General features: G+C 32.3%; 1 protein-coding gene across 1 annotated transcript in view; it reads right to left on the reverse strand.

Moving 5' to 3' along the window:
- Window positions 1-16884, reverse strand: part of LOC114332811 (synaptic vesicle glycoprotein 2B-like) — a 47735-nt gene extending 30851 nt beyond the window's left edge. Inside the window, exons 1-4 of the mRNA XM_028282588.2 lie at window positions 16675-16884; window positions 9287-9490; window positions 8004-8166; window positions 1197-1372 (exon numbers count right to left, since the gene is read on the reverse strand). Coding sequence (XP_028138389.1) covers window positions 1197-1372; window positions 8004-8166; window positions 9287-9490; window positions 16675-16732 — 601 coding nt within the window. The 5' untranslated portion in view covers window positions 16733-16884. The remainder of the gene's footprint in view (window positions 1-1196; window positions 1373-8003; window positions 8167-9286; window positions 9491-16674) is intronic.
- Between the last annotated feature and the right edge of the window lie 2108 nt (window positions 16885-18992).

An 18992-nucleotide genomic window follows, 5' to 3' on the forward strand; every position in this document is an offset into this window, starting at 1 on the left:
AATAAGGCTTGAGTAACTGCAAATTTATCATACTTTCCTCCCCTACTATAATCGTAATAGTATAAATTTAATAGGCAATATTGTATTTTTGGGATTAATTCATTATTCTGATGTGAAGTGCGCGTTTTTATACAGTGAGCACGTAAAGGTTGGAATAAATTCATTTTCTCGAGAATGGACGATTTAGGAAAAAAATCCCGAAACAGGTCAATTTTTATTTTTAAATTACGACTTTTTGGCATATATGTCATACTAGTGACGTCACCCATCTGGGCGTGATGACGTCATCGATGATTTTTTTAAATAGGAATAGGGGTCGTGTGATAGTTCATTTGAAAGTAATTTAATTCTCTATTCAGTAATATAAACATTTACATAACTATTTACACAGGGTGTCTAAAAAAAATTTTTTAAATTAATTTTATTGACATAAAAAGAAGAATGCATGTAATTTTTATTTAGTCCAAAATACATTTTAAGGTTCTTGGAACACAGAAAAAAATGTTTATTTAAAAAATAATCATTGCTTTTCTCTTAAATCAAATGTTCAAATGTAAAAAAATTAAATGTTCAAAAAGAGGAAGGTGAGTGGGCGGCTAAAATGCTAAAACGATATTTATTTGTTAAATAAACTTTATTTCCTGTTTTCTGATAGCAGTAAAATGTATTTTGAGTTAAATAAATTACACACATTCTTCTTTTTATGTCAATAAATTTAATTTAAATAATTTTTTTTGGACACGCTGTATAAATAATTATATTAATGTTTATATTACTGAATAGAGAATTAAATTACCTTTCAAATAAGCTATCACACGACCCCTATTCTCATTTAAAAAAATTATAGATGACGTCATCACGCCCAGATGGGTGACGTCACTAGTATGACACATATGTCAAAAAGTCGCAATTTAAAAATAAAAATTGACCTGTTTCGGGATTTTTTTCCAAAATCGTCTATTCTCGAGAAAATGAATTTATTCCAACCTTTACGTGCTCACTGTATAGTATAGGATAGTGAATGTAATAACCTAAAATAAAGACTAATAAATTAAGTAAGATTGTAACATTATTAAACATATATTATTGTGTTAGAGTTAGTGATGAAGCATAATCTACTAACGAATTGCGTATTTTAATCCCATCGTACAAATAAAGTAATATTAACCAGAAATGATAAGTCGCGATTTACTTACCCAAAATTCCCACTTTGAGGTTCACATTGAGCGGAAGGATAACAAGGGCAAGTACTGGCAGTATTAGATTTCCTAAGCTGAAAATAGCGCCCAAAATCATTTGGACTCTAGCTCTCTGTTTAGCACAATGGAATTCGGATAGATACGCTGTTAGCGCCGCAAAAGGTCCATTAATACTATAAATTTAAAAAAGAAGGATACAATTCTATTCTTATTTCATAGCTAGACACTAAACAACTACCCCAGGAAACGAAGTCGAATGAGCAGTTGAAAAATCGACAAATTACTGCCCGCTATTCTTCAACTAGAATATTTGGAGGAAGTCCCTAGAAAAGGAGTACCATCTCGTAGTCGTGGGTATCGAAATGTTTTACTGTGTCGCGGTTTTTTATTAACAATTAAACAAAAAGGCGAGTTTTTTTTATTTATTTGGAGATTTGTGAAAAAAACTACGGCATTGTATGTAGATAAAAGTATTCAGTATATGACTTTCTTGAAAAGAGACTTTTAATCCAAATTATCAAAAAAAAGTGATGTCAAAGCCATAAAAGCAATTCATTTGCGCTGAAAACTAAAAAATATAGGTACCTATCTCTGTTTCTACGGGTCATACAAATTCATTTTTTAAGATGTCTTTTTTATTTTTTTGAGATGGTGAATTTTGTTTTTTTTTTTGTAAAGCCTAAAACGGCGCAGGTAATCTAATTATTGTTTATGATACGAAAAAGGGGCGACTACGAACTCCTCCACGCTACATAGATTTTAATGGGTTCAGTTTTATAGTAGGATTAAAAGCGACTACGAACTGCCCCACGCTACCTAGGTACTTAGATAATATTTTTGTGAACATAATATACAGGGTGTAACAAAAATACAGGTCATAAATTTAATCGCATATTCTGGGACCAAAAATAGTTCGATTGAACCTAACTTACCTTAGTACAAATATGCACGGAAAAAAAGTTACAGCCCTTTGAAGTTACAAAATGAAAATCGATTTTTTCCAATATATCGAAAACTATTAGAGATTTTTTATTGAAAATGGACATGTAGTATTCTTATGGCAGTAGTATTTTAAGCAAAAATGATAATGAAATTTGGACACCCCATAAAAATTTTAATGGGGACACCCCATTGGGGTTTAATTCCTTTCAACCCCCCCAAACTTTTGTGTACGTTCCAATTTAATTATTATTGTAGCGCCATTAGTTAAACACAAGTTTTTAAAAACTTTTTTGTCCCTTAGTACTTTTTACAAAAGTCAGTTTTTATCGATATATTTGAATATTTGTCAAATCCACCACATATTTGTATATGGTAAAGTACGATTATGGAGACTTGGTAATAATATGAAAATTTATTTATGATTTACATTTTTAAGTATATTTTGAACCATATTAAAAAAGAAGCCACATCTCGATAAAATATGCTTTATCAAAAAAATACAAAGAGGCAAAAAAGTTTTAGAAACACTGTGTTTAACTAATGGTACCGCAGTAATAGTTTAATTGGAACGTACACAAACATTTGGGGGGTTTAAAGGAACAAAACCCTCATAAAATTTTTATGTAAGTATATTAAAAAAGAAGCCGCAACTCCATAAAAACTGCCTTATCGAAAAAATACTAAGAGGCAAAAAAGTTTTAAAAATATTGAATTTAACTAATGGCACCACAATAATAATTTATTTGGAACGGACACAAAAGTTTGGGGAGGTTTAAGGGAACAAAACCCCCATAAAATTTTTATGGGTGCACAAATTTCACCATAATTTTTCGTTAACATGTTCTTTCCATAAGAATGCCACATGTCCATTTTCAACAAAAAATCTCTAATGGTTTTCGATATATTCAAAAAAATCGATTTTCATTTTGTAACTTCAAAGGGCTGTAACTTCTTTTGTGTGCATATTTGTACTAAGGTAAGTTAGGTTCATTCGAACTATTTGTGGTCCCAGAATATGTGGTTTAATTTATGACCTGTATTTTTGTTACACCCTGTATATAGTTTTTATTTTACTTTATTGTATTCAAAAAGGAACCCAATTCCCAAAGCATGAGCGAAAATTTTAAATGAATAAATAATGAAACTATAACAATATAATCGAATAAAGTTTATTTATAAATCTACATTAACTTATATACAATAACAAAAACTACAGTTAAACAATAACAATGCTTAATTCTAATGTCTGATTAGTAATTAAAATAAGTAAGAGTGAACACTATATTTTAGGTTTTAAAAGTTAGCTGCATAATAATTGCAAATTGACTAAATGATGTCTAATTTAGTAATGTTTTGATTATCGTAATATGCATTTAGCCTATTTTCAATCAAATCAACTTTTCTTTTTGCCGTTTTATCAATTTTTTTTGGAAGCTATGTGCATGTGCAGTTCTAATTTTCACATATACTTCTGCTTGAAAATTTAACAAAATGTCTGTAAATTTAAATATGTCAGGATGTGATTTATAAAAACATTGGTTCAATTTCAAGTGAAATGATTCACATGCGTTTGTAGTAAATATAAGAGATGATGAATTTGAAGCCCACATGTAAGGTGGAAATGTTGAATCTTCCTTTCAACTATAATCAAATTTGGAATTTCCGGTCGTTAAGACTTAATCCCCAACTTTCTCGGCGATGGGGCAGCAGGTACTTGGGATTAATGGACCCAGGTAGTTCCTGGGGCAGTTAGACAACGCAGCGAAAAAGGTACTTGTTTCAGCATCAATTATCTCATCAATCTTATAAAATCCTAATGCGACAAGTCACGCAGTGTGTCCGGTGCGATTTCGATATGTAAACATTGAATGACGTTTAATAAACGTGTTTTTATTTTATTACATCTTTTTATAACAGCTCCAGAATGACTGAATCGAACTAGCTAATTTGGATTTTAAAACATTTGTAGAAGTCCAAGGAAGGTTTAAAAGGTGAGAAAATGTGATGAAATTGTAAAGAAAATACTAAAAACAACAATGTTATTGTCATATGCACACAGTTATATTATAGTGCTTTAGATTTACGTCACTAAAACTGCGGCTATCTTCGGGTCTATTTACTTTTTTACGTTTCCAGTGAAATCCATGCTCTTGGCACTTTTTTTGATCTAAATATATGGTATTTAGAATTGTTTTATTAAATTTATAATTATTAAAATGTATAACATTAATGCACAAACTTGAATTTTCAACTTTATCGTAGAGAAAATGTTAAAAAATAGTTTTTCTATGGATGCTAAGTATACAATGTGCAACTTCTCTCACTAGTTACATACATTCAAAACGAACAATTTCTCAGGCAGTGAGAAAAGTCGGCCATTGCAGTGAGAAATATTTTTTCTTACGGGTACTCCATACATATGATCGCCGCTTCCATGGTAACATGCACAATACAAACACAATTTTTTGTCAAACAAAATGTATTGCAGCAAAACTTACCAGGAATTGCCTTTCAAAACTATTCCAATATAAATGTTAATTATAATTGAGGGGATTAGATGCTAAGGGGTACAAGTGACAAAATATTGTAAACTTAGTAAAGTGCACAAAATAATACTAGATAGTATTAAAAATTTAGTGGGAAAGAGATACAGGTGAATTAAACTACTGGTGGCGACATATCGCAGGTTCTAGTTTGACTACTTACGAAATATTTAAAAACAGTTTGCGGCAAACAGGTATAACTTCACTTGTATCCCTTTGCCTGTAAGCTGTTGGATATTATTTTTGGTGATTTGTTTAGTATCTTTGCAAATCAAGCCCTTAAAAAAGTATTCAAAATAAGTGAAATAATAACACAAAATGTACCAAGAAAGTTTTCATAAATAAAAATGTTTAATTTTTACGTGATTTTTCTTTTATTTTAGTTTAAGAATTTAAGAAATTCGTAAGGTACTTAAAAGTGCAAAATTTGAAGCAGATGGATATAATTGCGAACGTTTTTTTTTTTCAAACTTCAAATATTTTGAATGAAAATAAATACTAACTTTACAAAAGCTTTTACAATTAGATAAATAAAAGGTATAAAATTAATTCAAAATACATTCATAAGTGATTAATTCCTGTAGAATTTACTAGAATTTACTAGAATGTAATTTTAACTTTGACTTCGTTTTTCTCAATTGAACCATTTTATCACTTGTACCCCTTATATCGCTGTATCAGTGCTATACTGTAACATCTCAAAATTTGTATGTTTTGAGATAAGAATAAATTCCTATGAATGAATGATGGTTCTTTTCAGATCAATACTGTACTATCTGAAAATATTTTTTTTATTTATAATTCCATCATATGTTACTATGGTTCTGTGCTTAAAGACCTTACATTACAGGGCAATAGAATAATAACTAAAAATGTTACGGTGTTGCTCCAGAACAATTGTATAAAACTCAGAGCAATACAGTAATATAATCAAATGTTATATGTAGTATTGCCGTGCTGGCAGTTCTCTGTACGGCTCGTGCAGATAAAAAGCAAGACATAAACAATAGTAGGGATCATAACTCGAACACTGTTGTTGATTGCTTTGATCTTGAAGCTGTATTTCAACTTCCAAAGGGGCAAATTTCAACATTTTACTATAAAAGAAAACTATATAAACACCTTCAATTTTACGGTTTTTGACGCCACATCTAAGCAAGGCCATTGCTATATTTGGCATGAAGGGTGTGCAAAACTGCAGTGGCCAAAATAAAAACCACGTTCTCCTATCAAAGTATCTATATGCAGTACAAACTTTAGATATTCCTTCAATTACTCATAAATACTTACTTATTGCTCATACTCAAAACTAGGGGATAGCATGCATTCTTCGATTGAACGACAATTAAAAAAGACTATTAACAAGAACCCTCTTTATGTCCCTAGCCAACTAGTCGCTGTAGTTCAAGTGGCAAATAAAGAAAAAAGACAATTTCAGGTAAAAGAAATGGACACCTCAGATGTATTATACGACTGAACTGCGATAGAAAATTCTTTCCCGGGTAGAAATTTCCAGTACTCTATATCAGGAGAGAAAGTAGTATGGGCGAACGTTAAATGATTTTAAGTAAAGAAATCAACTCCATCGACTCGAGAAGATTCGAAACTCCACAATACTAGAACGTCTCAGCAAGACTACTGAAATCATAAAAAGCGTCAAGCAGAGAAAGCTGGAGTACTTCGGACATGTAATGAGAGGTCCCAAATATAGGTTGCTACAAAATATTATGCAAGGCAAAATAGCAGGCAAACGCGGTCCAGGACGAAGAAGAACCTCATGGTTGAAGAACTTGCGAGATTGGTATGGTGCTGATACAAGCATGCTATTTAGGGTGGCAGTGAATAAAATTAGGATAGCTATGATGGTAACCAACGTTCTGAAAGGACATGGTACATGAAGAAGAAGAAGTACCCCTTAGCATCTGATCCCCTCAATTTTAAATAAATAAAGTATACAAATTTTCACAATATTAAGTACCTACATGTATATGCATTTTATTTTAATTTATGCATATAATATACCTAAAAGCACCTAAATTATTTAATTTTGAAGTCTGAACTCTTGACAAAACCGCATCCATAGAAAAAGTACAGTGTACAACACATGAGAAAATGACATATTTCTCCCTCGCTTGACTTGCGGCCCTCGCCTCGTGCCAACAAACTTCTGCGCTCGTGAGAAATATGTCTTTTTTCTCACTTGTTGTACAATATACTATTTTATCATTGTAAGTAAACAATGTTTTAAAATTATTTTTAATTTAATTATAAACATATTTTCTGTATATTAATTTTCGATATTGTCAAAAATAGAGATATTCTAGGATCTTCTTCCTAGACTTCTACAAATATTTCAAAATCGAAAGTAGCCAAATTAATCCAGTCCATCTCGAGTTATAAAATAAAAATAATATAAAAAATAAGAGTCAGAACAAAATGTAGGGTAAATTGAGGGAATCAGAAAAAAATGGAAAGTATCAGAAAAAATTGGAAGGAGATATGATAAAATAGGAGTGTCACAAAAAATTGAGTGCAGTGGCTGTAGAAGGCAATTGATTGTATTCCCCGTCGCACGGTGAGGAGCCAAATCACTCGTTTGTAAATAAGCAATTAAAAATTAATGTACTTTTCTTACAGCATAAAAAACTAAGATCTTTTGAAGAGAATGAGGCCAAAAATACCCTTCTAAGTTTTGAAAAAGCACCTGTACGGCCATTTGAAAATGACCTATCTAAAATGGGATAAACAAATAGAATTGTTTGAAAACTACTTGACTGATCGGGCCCATCTTTTGCACATTTAGTAACTACATAAAAACTTACAATGTGAAATGTAATTTAAGCATTTTTAATTAGAAGCAATTGAAAAATGCTTATTTTCAAATTTAATTTGCAATTACTTTTTTTGTTTATAAAATTTTTTTAGAAAGTCTCATTTTAAAGAGCAAGTGTTTTCAAGGAAGTCGTGTGTGGAACGTTTTCATTTACAATGCGTAGTTTTTTCACAATATGGAAATGAATGAAAAAAGTTTCGTGTTTTGGTTAAATGTTAATAAAAACCATGACGCAGTAAAATTTCGCATGCATTTCGTACGAGATGGTACGCCTTTTGTATAAATTTTTCCCAGATATTCCAGTTGAATAATAGTGGGCAGTATTTTTTTTATTTTTAAATGCTTGGTTTCCTGGGGTAAACAGCTATTGAACTATCGCGAATCAAACTTTTGTAAAAAATAAGTTTGTTCGATTCTTCCTGCTGTCGTTTCTTCATGGCGTCCCTTGCTGACGAATATTTGTATACGTCAATTAAAAATACTTACATAAATCCTCCAAGAAATTTAGCTATCATCAGAAGTTGAAAGTTTTGTGAGAGTGCCGCTATCATTAAGAACAATCCATCGAGTAAAAATCCAATGATTAAAAGTTTCCTCCGGCCTAAGGTGTCACAAAGAAATCCCCAAACGAACGCACTCGATATCATACCTTTAATTAGAAAATAGATTTAAATAATCTACATAATATAATATTCATAGCAAAAAATTGGTCTACATAATATAGTCAGTTAATTTTATTTATCGCCAACTGCCACTAAAGTCATTCATTATTATACCCATTTGCCCTCATTTGCGGCAGTAAAGTGACACTTTATTGTAATGAAAGAAGAATTTTACTTTACCTGCCGCGATTAATCGAGATTAAATGTAAGTGGTCGATGGCAGTAATCGATTATTTATTTGAGTTAACTTACAATTTATTTACTTTAATTATTAAAAATATTGTACAAAATTTACGACATTGTTAATTAAATTTATGTCAAAAACTGAATTTCTGTAGTATTTTGTAATTATATTCATATAAAATAAATCAAAACTTTACCGATTTAGTAATTATTCAATACTGATAACTATCGATTAAAAATCGAAAGCGGTCATCATGCAAAAGTCATCTGTCATCAATGTCATGAATTTTTTATTACGCCTAAAATTTAAAAACTTCTTAAATTGTAAATTGTAAGTAAGTGTTAAAACCAATATCAAATTGTTGGCGATAAAATTTTGTATGCACCACGTCAGTAAAGAGTCTCTATCGAACTCGTCTGTTACTCGCCTCGCTCGCTTCGCTCCCTCTGCTCGTAATATCAGACTCGTTCGATAAAGAGTCACTTTACTGACTTGGTGCATAAATAACTATTCTTGAAAATTAATCAAAATTTCAAAACAAAGAAGTTTATCTTGACATTTACATTTCTGTTTCGGAAATCTCTTTTAAAATTCAAAGTATTTCCAATTAAAAATGTGGTTAATTCGTATTTAATATAATATGTAGATAACAGGAATGCCACAAAAAGTAGTACCAACACCATATCGAGTTGGTAGTTTGTGTTAAATACAAGTTGGTTGGTATCATATTTATAAGTTGGTTATAGGGGATATAGGTTGGCTCTTGTGTAATTATGAGTTATGTCTAGTACGTTATGTTTGTAAGAAAGATGATGAAAATTCAGATAAAAATGTAGCATGTTGATTCTATTAAAATAAGTTATCCATCAATATTGAGTTTACTTAAGTCAATTATTAACTAAATATTCAAGAGTTTCACATACCTGCGTAAGTAACTGCATTCAGCCAGCCCTTGTGGTTTAGTGTGAGCTGAAGATCACATTCTGCCGCTGGAAAAACGTATGACATCGTGGTGGTTTCGAAGACGAACGACCATCCTGCTGCTGTTGATATGATGTATAGGATGATGTTAAATTTACCATAACCAGAAGCTGATATAGCACGTTCAAAGTCTGCTGGTTCTGCATCTGTTTGAAAATTCAGATAATATTGATAGTATATACTATAAGAAAAATTGATAATTGATTACATGTTAGTAAAAAATGTGAAAGTGAAGACAGTCAGACAAGGTGGAACTGTTGGGGTAACACAACTACGTTAACAGTTAACACGTTGACGGACAGAACGTCTATAGACGTCTAATTTCCATTGATGTAATGTGAGACAACGTCTATAGGCGTTGCATTTTTCCCTATCCTACTTTGCACAATACATACAGTGTCCCAACATTTGCTTATACATTTGACGCACTGTCCGTCAACGTGCTAAGAAACGGTTTACATCAAAAATTGTATGACATTATTCTGAGAGTATGGTAACAACAGAAAATGTCTAGGGAATGGAATGGAAGCGTTATAATACCCATACACAAGAAAATAGAGATAAAGATAAAAAATAATTTCGAAACTATAGGGGCATATCGCTTATTAACACATCATACAAAATCCTATCAATTATTATCTTGCTAGGCTCACTCCTTATTCGGAAGATATTCTAGGGAAGGTCAACAAGAGGAAACATAAGATCCGACAAATATCAGAAAAGGAAAGAAGCAGACTATGACTAGCAATGCCAGAAATGGGAATACCAAGAAAATTAGTGGAACTAACTCAAATGTATGTGACGGACTCATAGTCTAAGAGCTAGTGAACCCTCCGACTAACGGTCGTCCTGTAAGGCTAGAAATTTTTCTAGTGATAATTCATAGCACACCAAGGCTAAAAACCATGACCTGGCAGGCATCAGCGGTGCACGTGTATCTACCAGGTGAATCGAAAAGTGCAAATTTAGGGGATAAAATAAACTTTCTCCTGTAAGGTTTAAATTTAAGTATGTGTTTGAGTTAGTCATTTAGAAGAAATGTGTACAATGACAGGCGATTCTGAAGAGCATAAGACCTTACCAGGCGAGGGGAAAGCTTAGGGGTTTTTCCTAAAATTATTTCTTTGCATCGAACAAATTTTTTTTAAGTTTTTTGAATCATTCCAAACAGAAAAGGTCTTTAGTGATTTTTCTCTTAAGTTAATAGTTTTTGTTATATAAGCGATTTAGACAAGGCGAAAACGGCGGGTTCGAAGGGAAAAATATTCCCATGAGATTTTTTTGCATAATCACATTCGTGAGACATCCCAGAATAAGGTTCAAGAAGTCGCCCACGTGAAAAGTGGGCCAATTTTAACAATTTTTTTTTAATCAAATTGCAAGAATCAATATTTTTGGCCCGAACAATTTTTTCTTTAATTGTTTGGACCATTCTGAACAAAAAAGATCTCTTATAATTTTTCTCTAAAGTTGATCGTTTTCGACTTATAAGCAATTTAAAATTAAAAAAAACGAAAAATGACGATTTTCAAGGCTTAATAACTCGGTTAAAAGTTATTATTATAAAAGTCAATATATGACTAAATCAAAGTTTAAAGCCCCCCCTACAAGATCCTGAAGTCATTATTTGATCCTGAAATTTTTGTCATTATTTTATTACTAAGCTGTTATTTTTAAATAAAAATAATAAGCGCCATGTATGTGTGCGGCCACTGTAAATGCTGAGTGCGAGAGAGAAGCCATTCCCATTGTGCATCTTGCTCGCACTCACATTTACAACCGCGTCAATACGATCTAACCGCTCATTGTTTTTAATTAAAAATAACAGCTTAGTAGTAAATTAATGACACAGATTTCTTCAGGATCATGTAGCGGAGACTTTAAACTTTGATTTAGTCGCTTTCTGACTTTCATAATAATAATTTTTAACCGAGTTATTAAGTCTTAAAAATGGCCATTTTCGCGTTTTTCAAATTTTAAATTGCTTATAACTCGAAAAAGATCAACTTTAGAGAAAAATTATAAGAGACCTTCTTTGTCCAGAATGGCCCAAAAAACCTAAAAAAAAAATTAGTTCGGGCCAAAAATTAGGATTTTTGCAATTTGATTAAAAATTTTTTTTTTTTAAATTGGCCCACTTTTTACGTGGGCGACTTCTTGAACCTTATTCTGGGACGTCTCACGAATGTGATTATGCAAAAATATCTCATGGGAATATTTTTCCCAACGAACCCGCCATCTCCGCCTTGTCTAATTGAAAATTTTGAAAATTGCGAAATCGGCCATTTTTAACCCTAAATCGGACATTTACCTAAAAATTTCAAAGTTACCAAGGTAGGTAGCTATTTTTTAAACATTGATTGAAGAAATCCCAAAGAGTTTTTTTCAATACGATATCGGGAACCCCTTTGTTTTTAATTGCTAATGAAGCGGGCGCGACACTGTAGTATAAGTGAGGACGTTTGAGTTGGCATAAATTCATTATCTCGTGAATGGTCAAATTTCAAGAGAAATTCTCAGACAGGTCGATTTTTATTTTTAAATTGGGACTTTTTGGCATATATATAATACTAGTGACGTCCTCCATCTGAGCGTGATGACGTAATCGATGATTTTTTTAAATGAGAGTAGGGGTTGTGTCATAGCTCATTTGAAAGGGTATTTAATTCCCTATTCACTAATATAAACATTAACATAAATATTTATACAGGGTGTACAAAAAAAATTTTTTTATTAAATTAACTTTGATTAAATTTGACAAATAGAAGAAATTTTTTTTGTACACCCTGTATAAATAATTATGTTAATGTTTAAATTACTGAATAGAGAATTAAATAACCTTTCAAATGAGCTATCACTGAATAGAGAATTAAATAACCTTTCAAATGAGCTATCACACAACCCCTACTCTTATTTAAAAAAATCATCGATTACGTTATCACGCCCAGATGGATGACGTCACTAGTATTATATATATGCCAAAAAGTCCTAATTCAAAAATAAAAATCGACCTGTCTGAGGATTTCTCTTGAAATTTGCCCATTCTCGAGATAATGAATTTATACAAACTGAAACGTCCTCACTTTACTACAGTGTCGCGCCCGCTTGATTACCAATTAAAAAAACAAAGGGGTTTTCGATATTTTATTGCAAAAAACTCTTAGGGATTTCATCAATCAATGTTTAAAGAATATCTACGTACCTTGGCAATACTGAAATTTTTAGATAAATATCCGATTTAGGGTTAAAAATGGCTGATTTCGCAATTTTCAAAATTTTCAATCGCTTATATAACAAAAACTATTAACATAAGAGAAAAATCACTAAAGACCTTTTTTGTTTGGAATGATTCAAAAAACCTAAAAAAAATTTGTTCGATGCAAAAAGAATAATTTTAGGAAAAACCCCTAATCTTTCCCCTCGCCTGGCAAGGTCTTATGCTCTTCAGAATCGCCTGTCATTATACACATTTCTTCTAAATGACTTACTCAAACACATACTTAAATTTAAACCTTACAGGAGAAAGTTTATTTTACCCCCCAAATTTGCACTTTTCGATTCACCTGGTAGATACACGTGCACCGCTGAGGCCTGCCAGGTCATGGTTTTTAGCTTTGGTGTGCTATGAATTATCACTAGACAAATTTCTAGCCTTACAGGACGACCGTTAGTCGGAGGGTTCACTAGCTCTTAGACTATCATATGCACAGATAAAAATAGGAAACAGAACATCGATACCATTTAGTATAACATCAAGACTTAGACAAGTAAACTCCTTTTCACTGTTGCTATTCAATTTGGTCTTAGAATCTGCAATAAGTAAAATATCGTCTGAGCTGACAGTCTTTTTGCGAATCGAGGATCAAATCTATTTTGGCCTTTGCTGATTATCTAGATCCAGCCGCTCATTCTACAAGAGACGTGAGAGAGGTGTTTTCACAGCTCAAAGAGGATACAGGTAGTCTGGGTCTTCGAATACATGAAAAGAAGAGGAAATACATGCTAGTAACCAAAAATCCAAGACTAATAGTTAGGCAGAACATAACTATTAATTACTTTAAGTAGTAAAAGAGTTTAAATATCTAGGGGTGGTCATCACAGATGACAACCATATAGAAAAAGAGGTGTCAGCTAGGATAGCTGCGGCGATTAGAGCATTATAGTTTATATCATCATTATTGAGATCTAACCTGCTAAAAAAACAAAATAAATTAAGACTACATGTCAATTATTCGCCCAATTGTTAGATGTTGATGTGGAACATGGACTCTACATCAGCGGGAAATAAATAAGCTGCTCTAATTTAAAGGAAGGTTCTCAGAATGATATTTGGTCCTCAAAGAGATGAATTGACAGAAGAGTGGAGAAGGCGTCGAAATGCTGAATTGGTGACTCTTTATGGTACTAAAAACATCGTCAGACGTATAAAATCTGATCGTATAAGATAGGTTAGTCATGTGGTAAGATCAGAGGAAGATAGAGTGTTAAATATAAGATAGAGAGATCACCATAAATAAGCTGCATGAAGCTATTTCCGAAACGAAAAACCGGAAAGCACCGAAATATTGAAAAAAAAATAGGCGAAATGCAACAGAATTATTACTAAAGATATTTAATGCCATCTGGAGAGAAGAACAGATACCGATTGACTGACAGAAGGCTCAGATAGTACCGGTTTATAAAAAAATGTGATTGAATGGATTGCAACAATTACAGCGGAATAACACTACAAATACTACCATGCAAAAATCCGAAAAAAATTTGAACAAAAGAATAACCGGAAAAATTGACAGCACACTTGAGGAAACATAAAGCGGATTCAGAAAAGGCATAAGCACCCATAATCATATATTTACCATCAAACATATAATAAAAAAATACCAACAACAGGGAAAAAAGATGTATATTAGAACTTGAAAAGGCTTTTGACATGGTACGAAGGCAAAAGTTGTGAGAAATATTAGAAAACAGAGGTACCTATCAGTAAAAAAATGATAAGGGTAATTAAGGACATTCACAACAGTAATATTAATTATATCATTTGACAAACAAGAACATCAAAACCATAAAAGGTAGTACAAACGAGGGTCTGAGACAAGGAAAATGCCTTGGAAATGTTGATAATAAATTAAAAAAGAAGCATCAGTCGTGGGTTTCTACTAAAGGAATTCAAAATCGAGTAATGCTTTCAGCAGCTAGAAATTCCTAAAGATTCGCTAAGGAAATGGTCAGCTTTATTTGGTGTGAGTTAAAATGTAATTTCAACGATATTAAAATCAAGCCAATTTAAACCATACAAACCTCAGATCACTCATACCCTAAAAGCAAGAGATGTTGATAGGTTTGAATGTTGCGCTTGGTTCCAATGGGAGTTAGAGGATAATAATTTTATAGCAACATGTATATTTTTTTCGGATGAGGCAACGTTTACTTGTAATGAGGAAGACAGCTCACAACATTGCCATTGGTGGAAAGACCTTAATCCTAATTTTACTATCCAAATTCGTGATCAATACAGTTTTAAAACTCAGGTAGGTACCTATGGTGTGGAATTTATAAAAATAAAATAATTTGACCATTATTTTTTTCAACTACGATGAATGCTGAACATTGTAACATTATGCTGAACATTCATACCTAGAATTTTTAAGAAATGAGATTTCTGAATTTATTCATTACCTAGCAATTATAGAAAGGCAACGTATATGGTACAAACATAATGGGGCACCATGTTACAGTAATAAAAATGATCGAGAATTTCTTCTACAATTTTTTAACGGAAAAGTGATTGGAAGATTTGTGGACATTGCTTGGCCTGCAAGGCCTCCGGACCTGAACCTTTTAGATTTCCTTTTATGGGATACTTGAAGCAAAAGGTGTACCTACCTTAAAAGACCATTCGAAAATTCGAACATTCAAAATTCATTTGAAAAGAACAATTAGGAAAACATGTGAGAGGGTTACTCCGGCTGTTATTAAAAATAATAATAGAATTTTCTCGGAGAACAATTATTACTTGCCTAGAAAAAAACGGTGGATACGTTGAAACGTATGTACAGTGAAGGAAAAGTTAACACGGATTTTTCTTTTTCATGTCTGATATTCTATTTTGAAAATGAATTATTCTAATTAAATATGTATTTGTTCTACATTATACTACTCATGTTTACCTTTTACCAAAGCTTTTTACCTTAGCATTGGAAAATGTATTCAAACAGCTCGACTGGGAGGAAAAAGGTCTAAACATTGATGGTGTACGTTTGAGTCATTTGAGGTTTGCGGACGACATAGTATTGTTTAGTACAGATATCAAGGAACTGGAGCAAATGATGAAGGAATTAAACCAGCAGTCAAATAAAATAGCTCTCAAAATGAACCTTCAGAAAAAAAATAATGAGTAATTTACAAACTAATCTTGTTATTGAAAACGTCAGTCTTGAAAATGTAGACCACTATATTTATCTTAAACATACCATTAAAATCGGCAAAGAAAACCAAATAGCCGAAATAAAAAAAGCATACAATTGTCTCGGGTAGCTTTCGGTAAGTTAAGCTTTATCTTGAAGAATAAAGATATACCAATGTGTCTAAAACGTAGAGTTTATGACAAATGTATCTTGCCTGTTACTACATATGGACTGGAGACCATGGTCTTTACAAAGAAAACCTTAGAGCACCTAAGTACAAACCAAAGAGCCATGGAGAGGGCCATGCTAGGAATTAGTTTGAGTGACAGGATTCGAAATATCGACATTCGTGAAAGAACAAAGATTACTGATGTCGCATAGCGTATAGCAAGGCTCAAGTGGTAATGTGTCGGACATGTTGCCCGAGATAATCCCGAAAAATGGACACAGAGATTAACAAACTGGAGACCAAGAGAGAACAGACGAGGAGTAGGCAGACAGCAGAAGAGGTAGGCAGATGATATCAAACAAGTCGCGAGCAAGCAGTGGATAAGAATTGTCAAGAGTAGAAATCGATGGAAGCAAATGGAAGAGGCCTATGTCCAGCAGTGGACGAACACATGCTGAAGAAGAAGAAGAAGATATTACTGATATTACTGATATAATTGGTGCAGTAAGTACCCATGGGCATAATTTTAAATTACAATTAACATATTGAAATTACATTTAAAAGCACTTTATTCTTCAGCGTAAATAAAATTTTTTGATTTTCCCTGTATACCAATAAATATTTTGCAATTTTTATTTCTAATTATTGATCACAATGTGATGTAGAACTTTTTATGAAGAATCACTTTTTTGAAAAATCAATAATAAATATTGTCTGTGGAAGATTTCAGCTAGGTAATGGTTGGGATACTGACCGTGTATAACAACTGCCTCCAGCTTCGAAAACGAATGGATCTTGGTTCTTGCGGGCATTTTTGAAAAAATTGTGGATAACTAGATCCATCCCTTCTCTTCAGGGATGGCGTGTAAGCAAAAACTCTTTGTTGGTTTTTGATTAAAAAAAATTTGTTTCGGTTAAAAGCTAAAACTGAAATATCCAGCAGCGATGCCGAGCAGTTACTGATCTTGGAGGTGGAAGAGGCCAAGAAATCGATAACAGCAGCTGGCGGATTCACCCGCTGACGTTCCGCGCATGGGAAACCTATAAAACGGGACAGTGGAAAGTTACCAGGAGAAAACGCATTGTGGGAATTGGGACGATGCGGAAATAACTGGATTTTATCATGAGTCAATATACTTTTTGGTCTATTAACATTTTTTATATAATTTTATTCCGTATTTAAAATATTACACGTACGCCAGTCAATAAGAACAAAAACAGGATATAATCTCCGAATTATATCCTACTGCATGGATTTTAATGAAATTTTGGGAATACTTATCGTATCTCGTAGTACTTATCTCCTAATTCAAAGTCTACCCTATGCCGATGTGAGCTTTTATGTTGGGGATGGTTCCCCAGGGGGTGGAAAATTTTTTGGTCAAAAAAAACACAGAACCTAATTCTAAGCAAAAACTCTTTTATAATTTTTTTTAAACTCAAAACGTTTTGATTTATTTATGGTTGAAAATTTGCCATTTTCATTGAAACATGTCACCTTTTCGGAGGGTTTTTTACGAATACCTTAAAAATTATGTATCTAAAAAAAAACTATAAAACGTTTTTGTAGCTTATGAAAAACGGTTTTGTAGCCTAGAGAAAAAAAAGAGATTTGTTTCTTCATAAATCTTCTAGTTATAATGCAAAAGGAGATATGGTAGGTGAAAAGAGATATTTTTTGTGCATGCTCAAATCGGTGTGTTTACGCACGAATAATTCAAAAAGTGTTAAGTTTAAAAAAACCACCCCGAGAAGTGGTTAGAACCACCCCCAAGATAAAAAGCGCCATAGGATATAGGGTAGACTTTGTTTCTTGAGCTATTCCCTACATTAAGTGAAAATATCAACTAAATTGATAAAGTAAGATGGAATTCGGAGCCAAATACCCTCACTGAATGAACTAACGTAGTAGACCAGAGAAATAAGCTTTTTCTCGTGACACATCCCCCTCCAGGCCGAAACCAAATTTTTTGAGTAGTATGGACATCTATATTAATAACCTTTATGTTTCCTGAAGCCGATTTTGATGATATACATAGTTATAAACAAATGAAGATCAAAAAATGGTAAATTTTCGCTTTTTTCGTCTATTACTAAAAGTGAAGCATTCTAAACAAATTTAAGAGTAAGAAACTCATAAATCATACAAAAAACTTCAATATGTCGTTCGCTGAATATGTCTTCCTTATTTGTTGCTTAGAAAATAGCAAAATAAGTCATAAATTTTGAGATTTTATAAATGTTCATAACTTAGGTAGAAATTAAGTTAGAACCTTCTTATTACACAGAATGTTGAGACTTCTTGTGCTTAAGGTGGTATGACACAATGTTAAAATTTATATAGTTTTTAGGTACAGTTACCGTCACTATTTCAAAACCAATCTTCAACTTAGGGGTATGTACGTGAACTGTAGACTTTCTATTTTTATAGTATCTAGTTAAAATTTCCAAAGAAAGCAGTATATTTTTTATAACTGTACTTAAAGAAGTCCATGTCATAACTTACTTAGTAACTTGCTGTAAAAATTCGTTTTGCATAATAATTTTTTAACTTGGGTAGAAAATAACTACCAGAAAAGATTAACTATGCAAAAAGCTTTATTTTAAACAAAATTTCATTGTCCATACTGCCATAATTTTTAAATTAACTGTACCTAAAGGTAAAAATTTTAGTTAAAAGCTGCCATCTGGGGATTTTGTTGATATTATATCAATAAGTTGGCATTTTTCTAGTGATAAATTAGTTCCGCTGTCACTTAATAGATGAGAAGATGAGTTCACGTGTCATTTAGTAGATGGCAGCAGTGATGTATTAAATGGAGACAGCCTTAGACAAGGAAAGAGAGTTGTCTTTTTTCCTTGTCTAAGGAGACAGCTGCGCGTTTGCCGGATTTTAAGAAAATCTGCAAACAATTGAAAACTAGTTTTGTAACCACGGAAATACGATGAATCACGCGGTTTTGTTTAGAAAAGTGGCCCCACCCCCTCCCAGTACACATTTTGGACCTTCTTTGACTTTCACTTTTAATCATGATTGTATAACGTCACAGTGTCTTAACAATACAAATATAC

The sequence above is a fragment of the Diabrotica virgifera genome, chromosome 8 (genome assembly GCF_917563875.1).
Source record: "Diabrotica virgifera virgifera chromosome 8, PGI_DIABVI_V3a".
Classification (NCBI taxonomy): Eukaryota; Metazoa; Arthropoda; class Insecta; order Coleoptera; family Chrysomelidae; genus Diabrotica; species Diabrotica virgifera.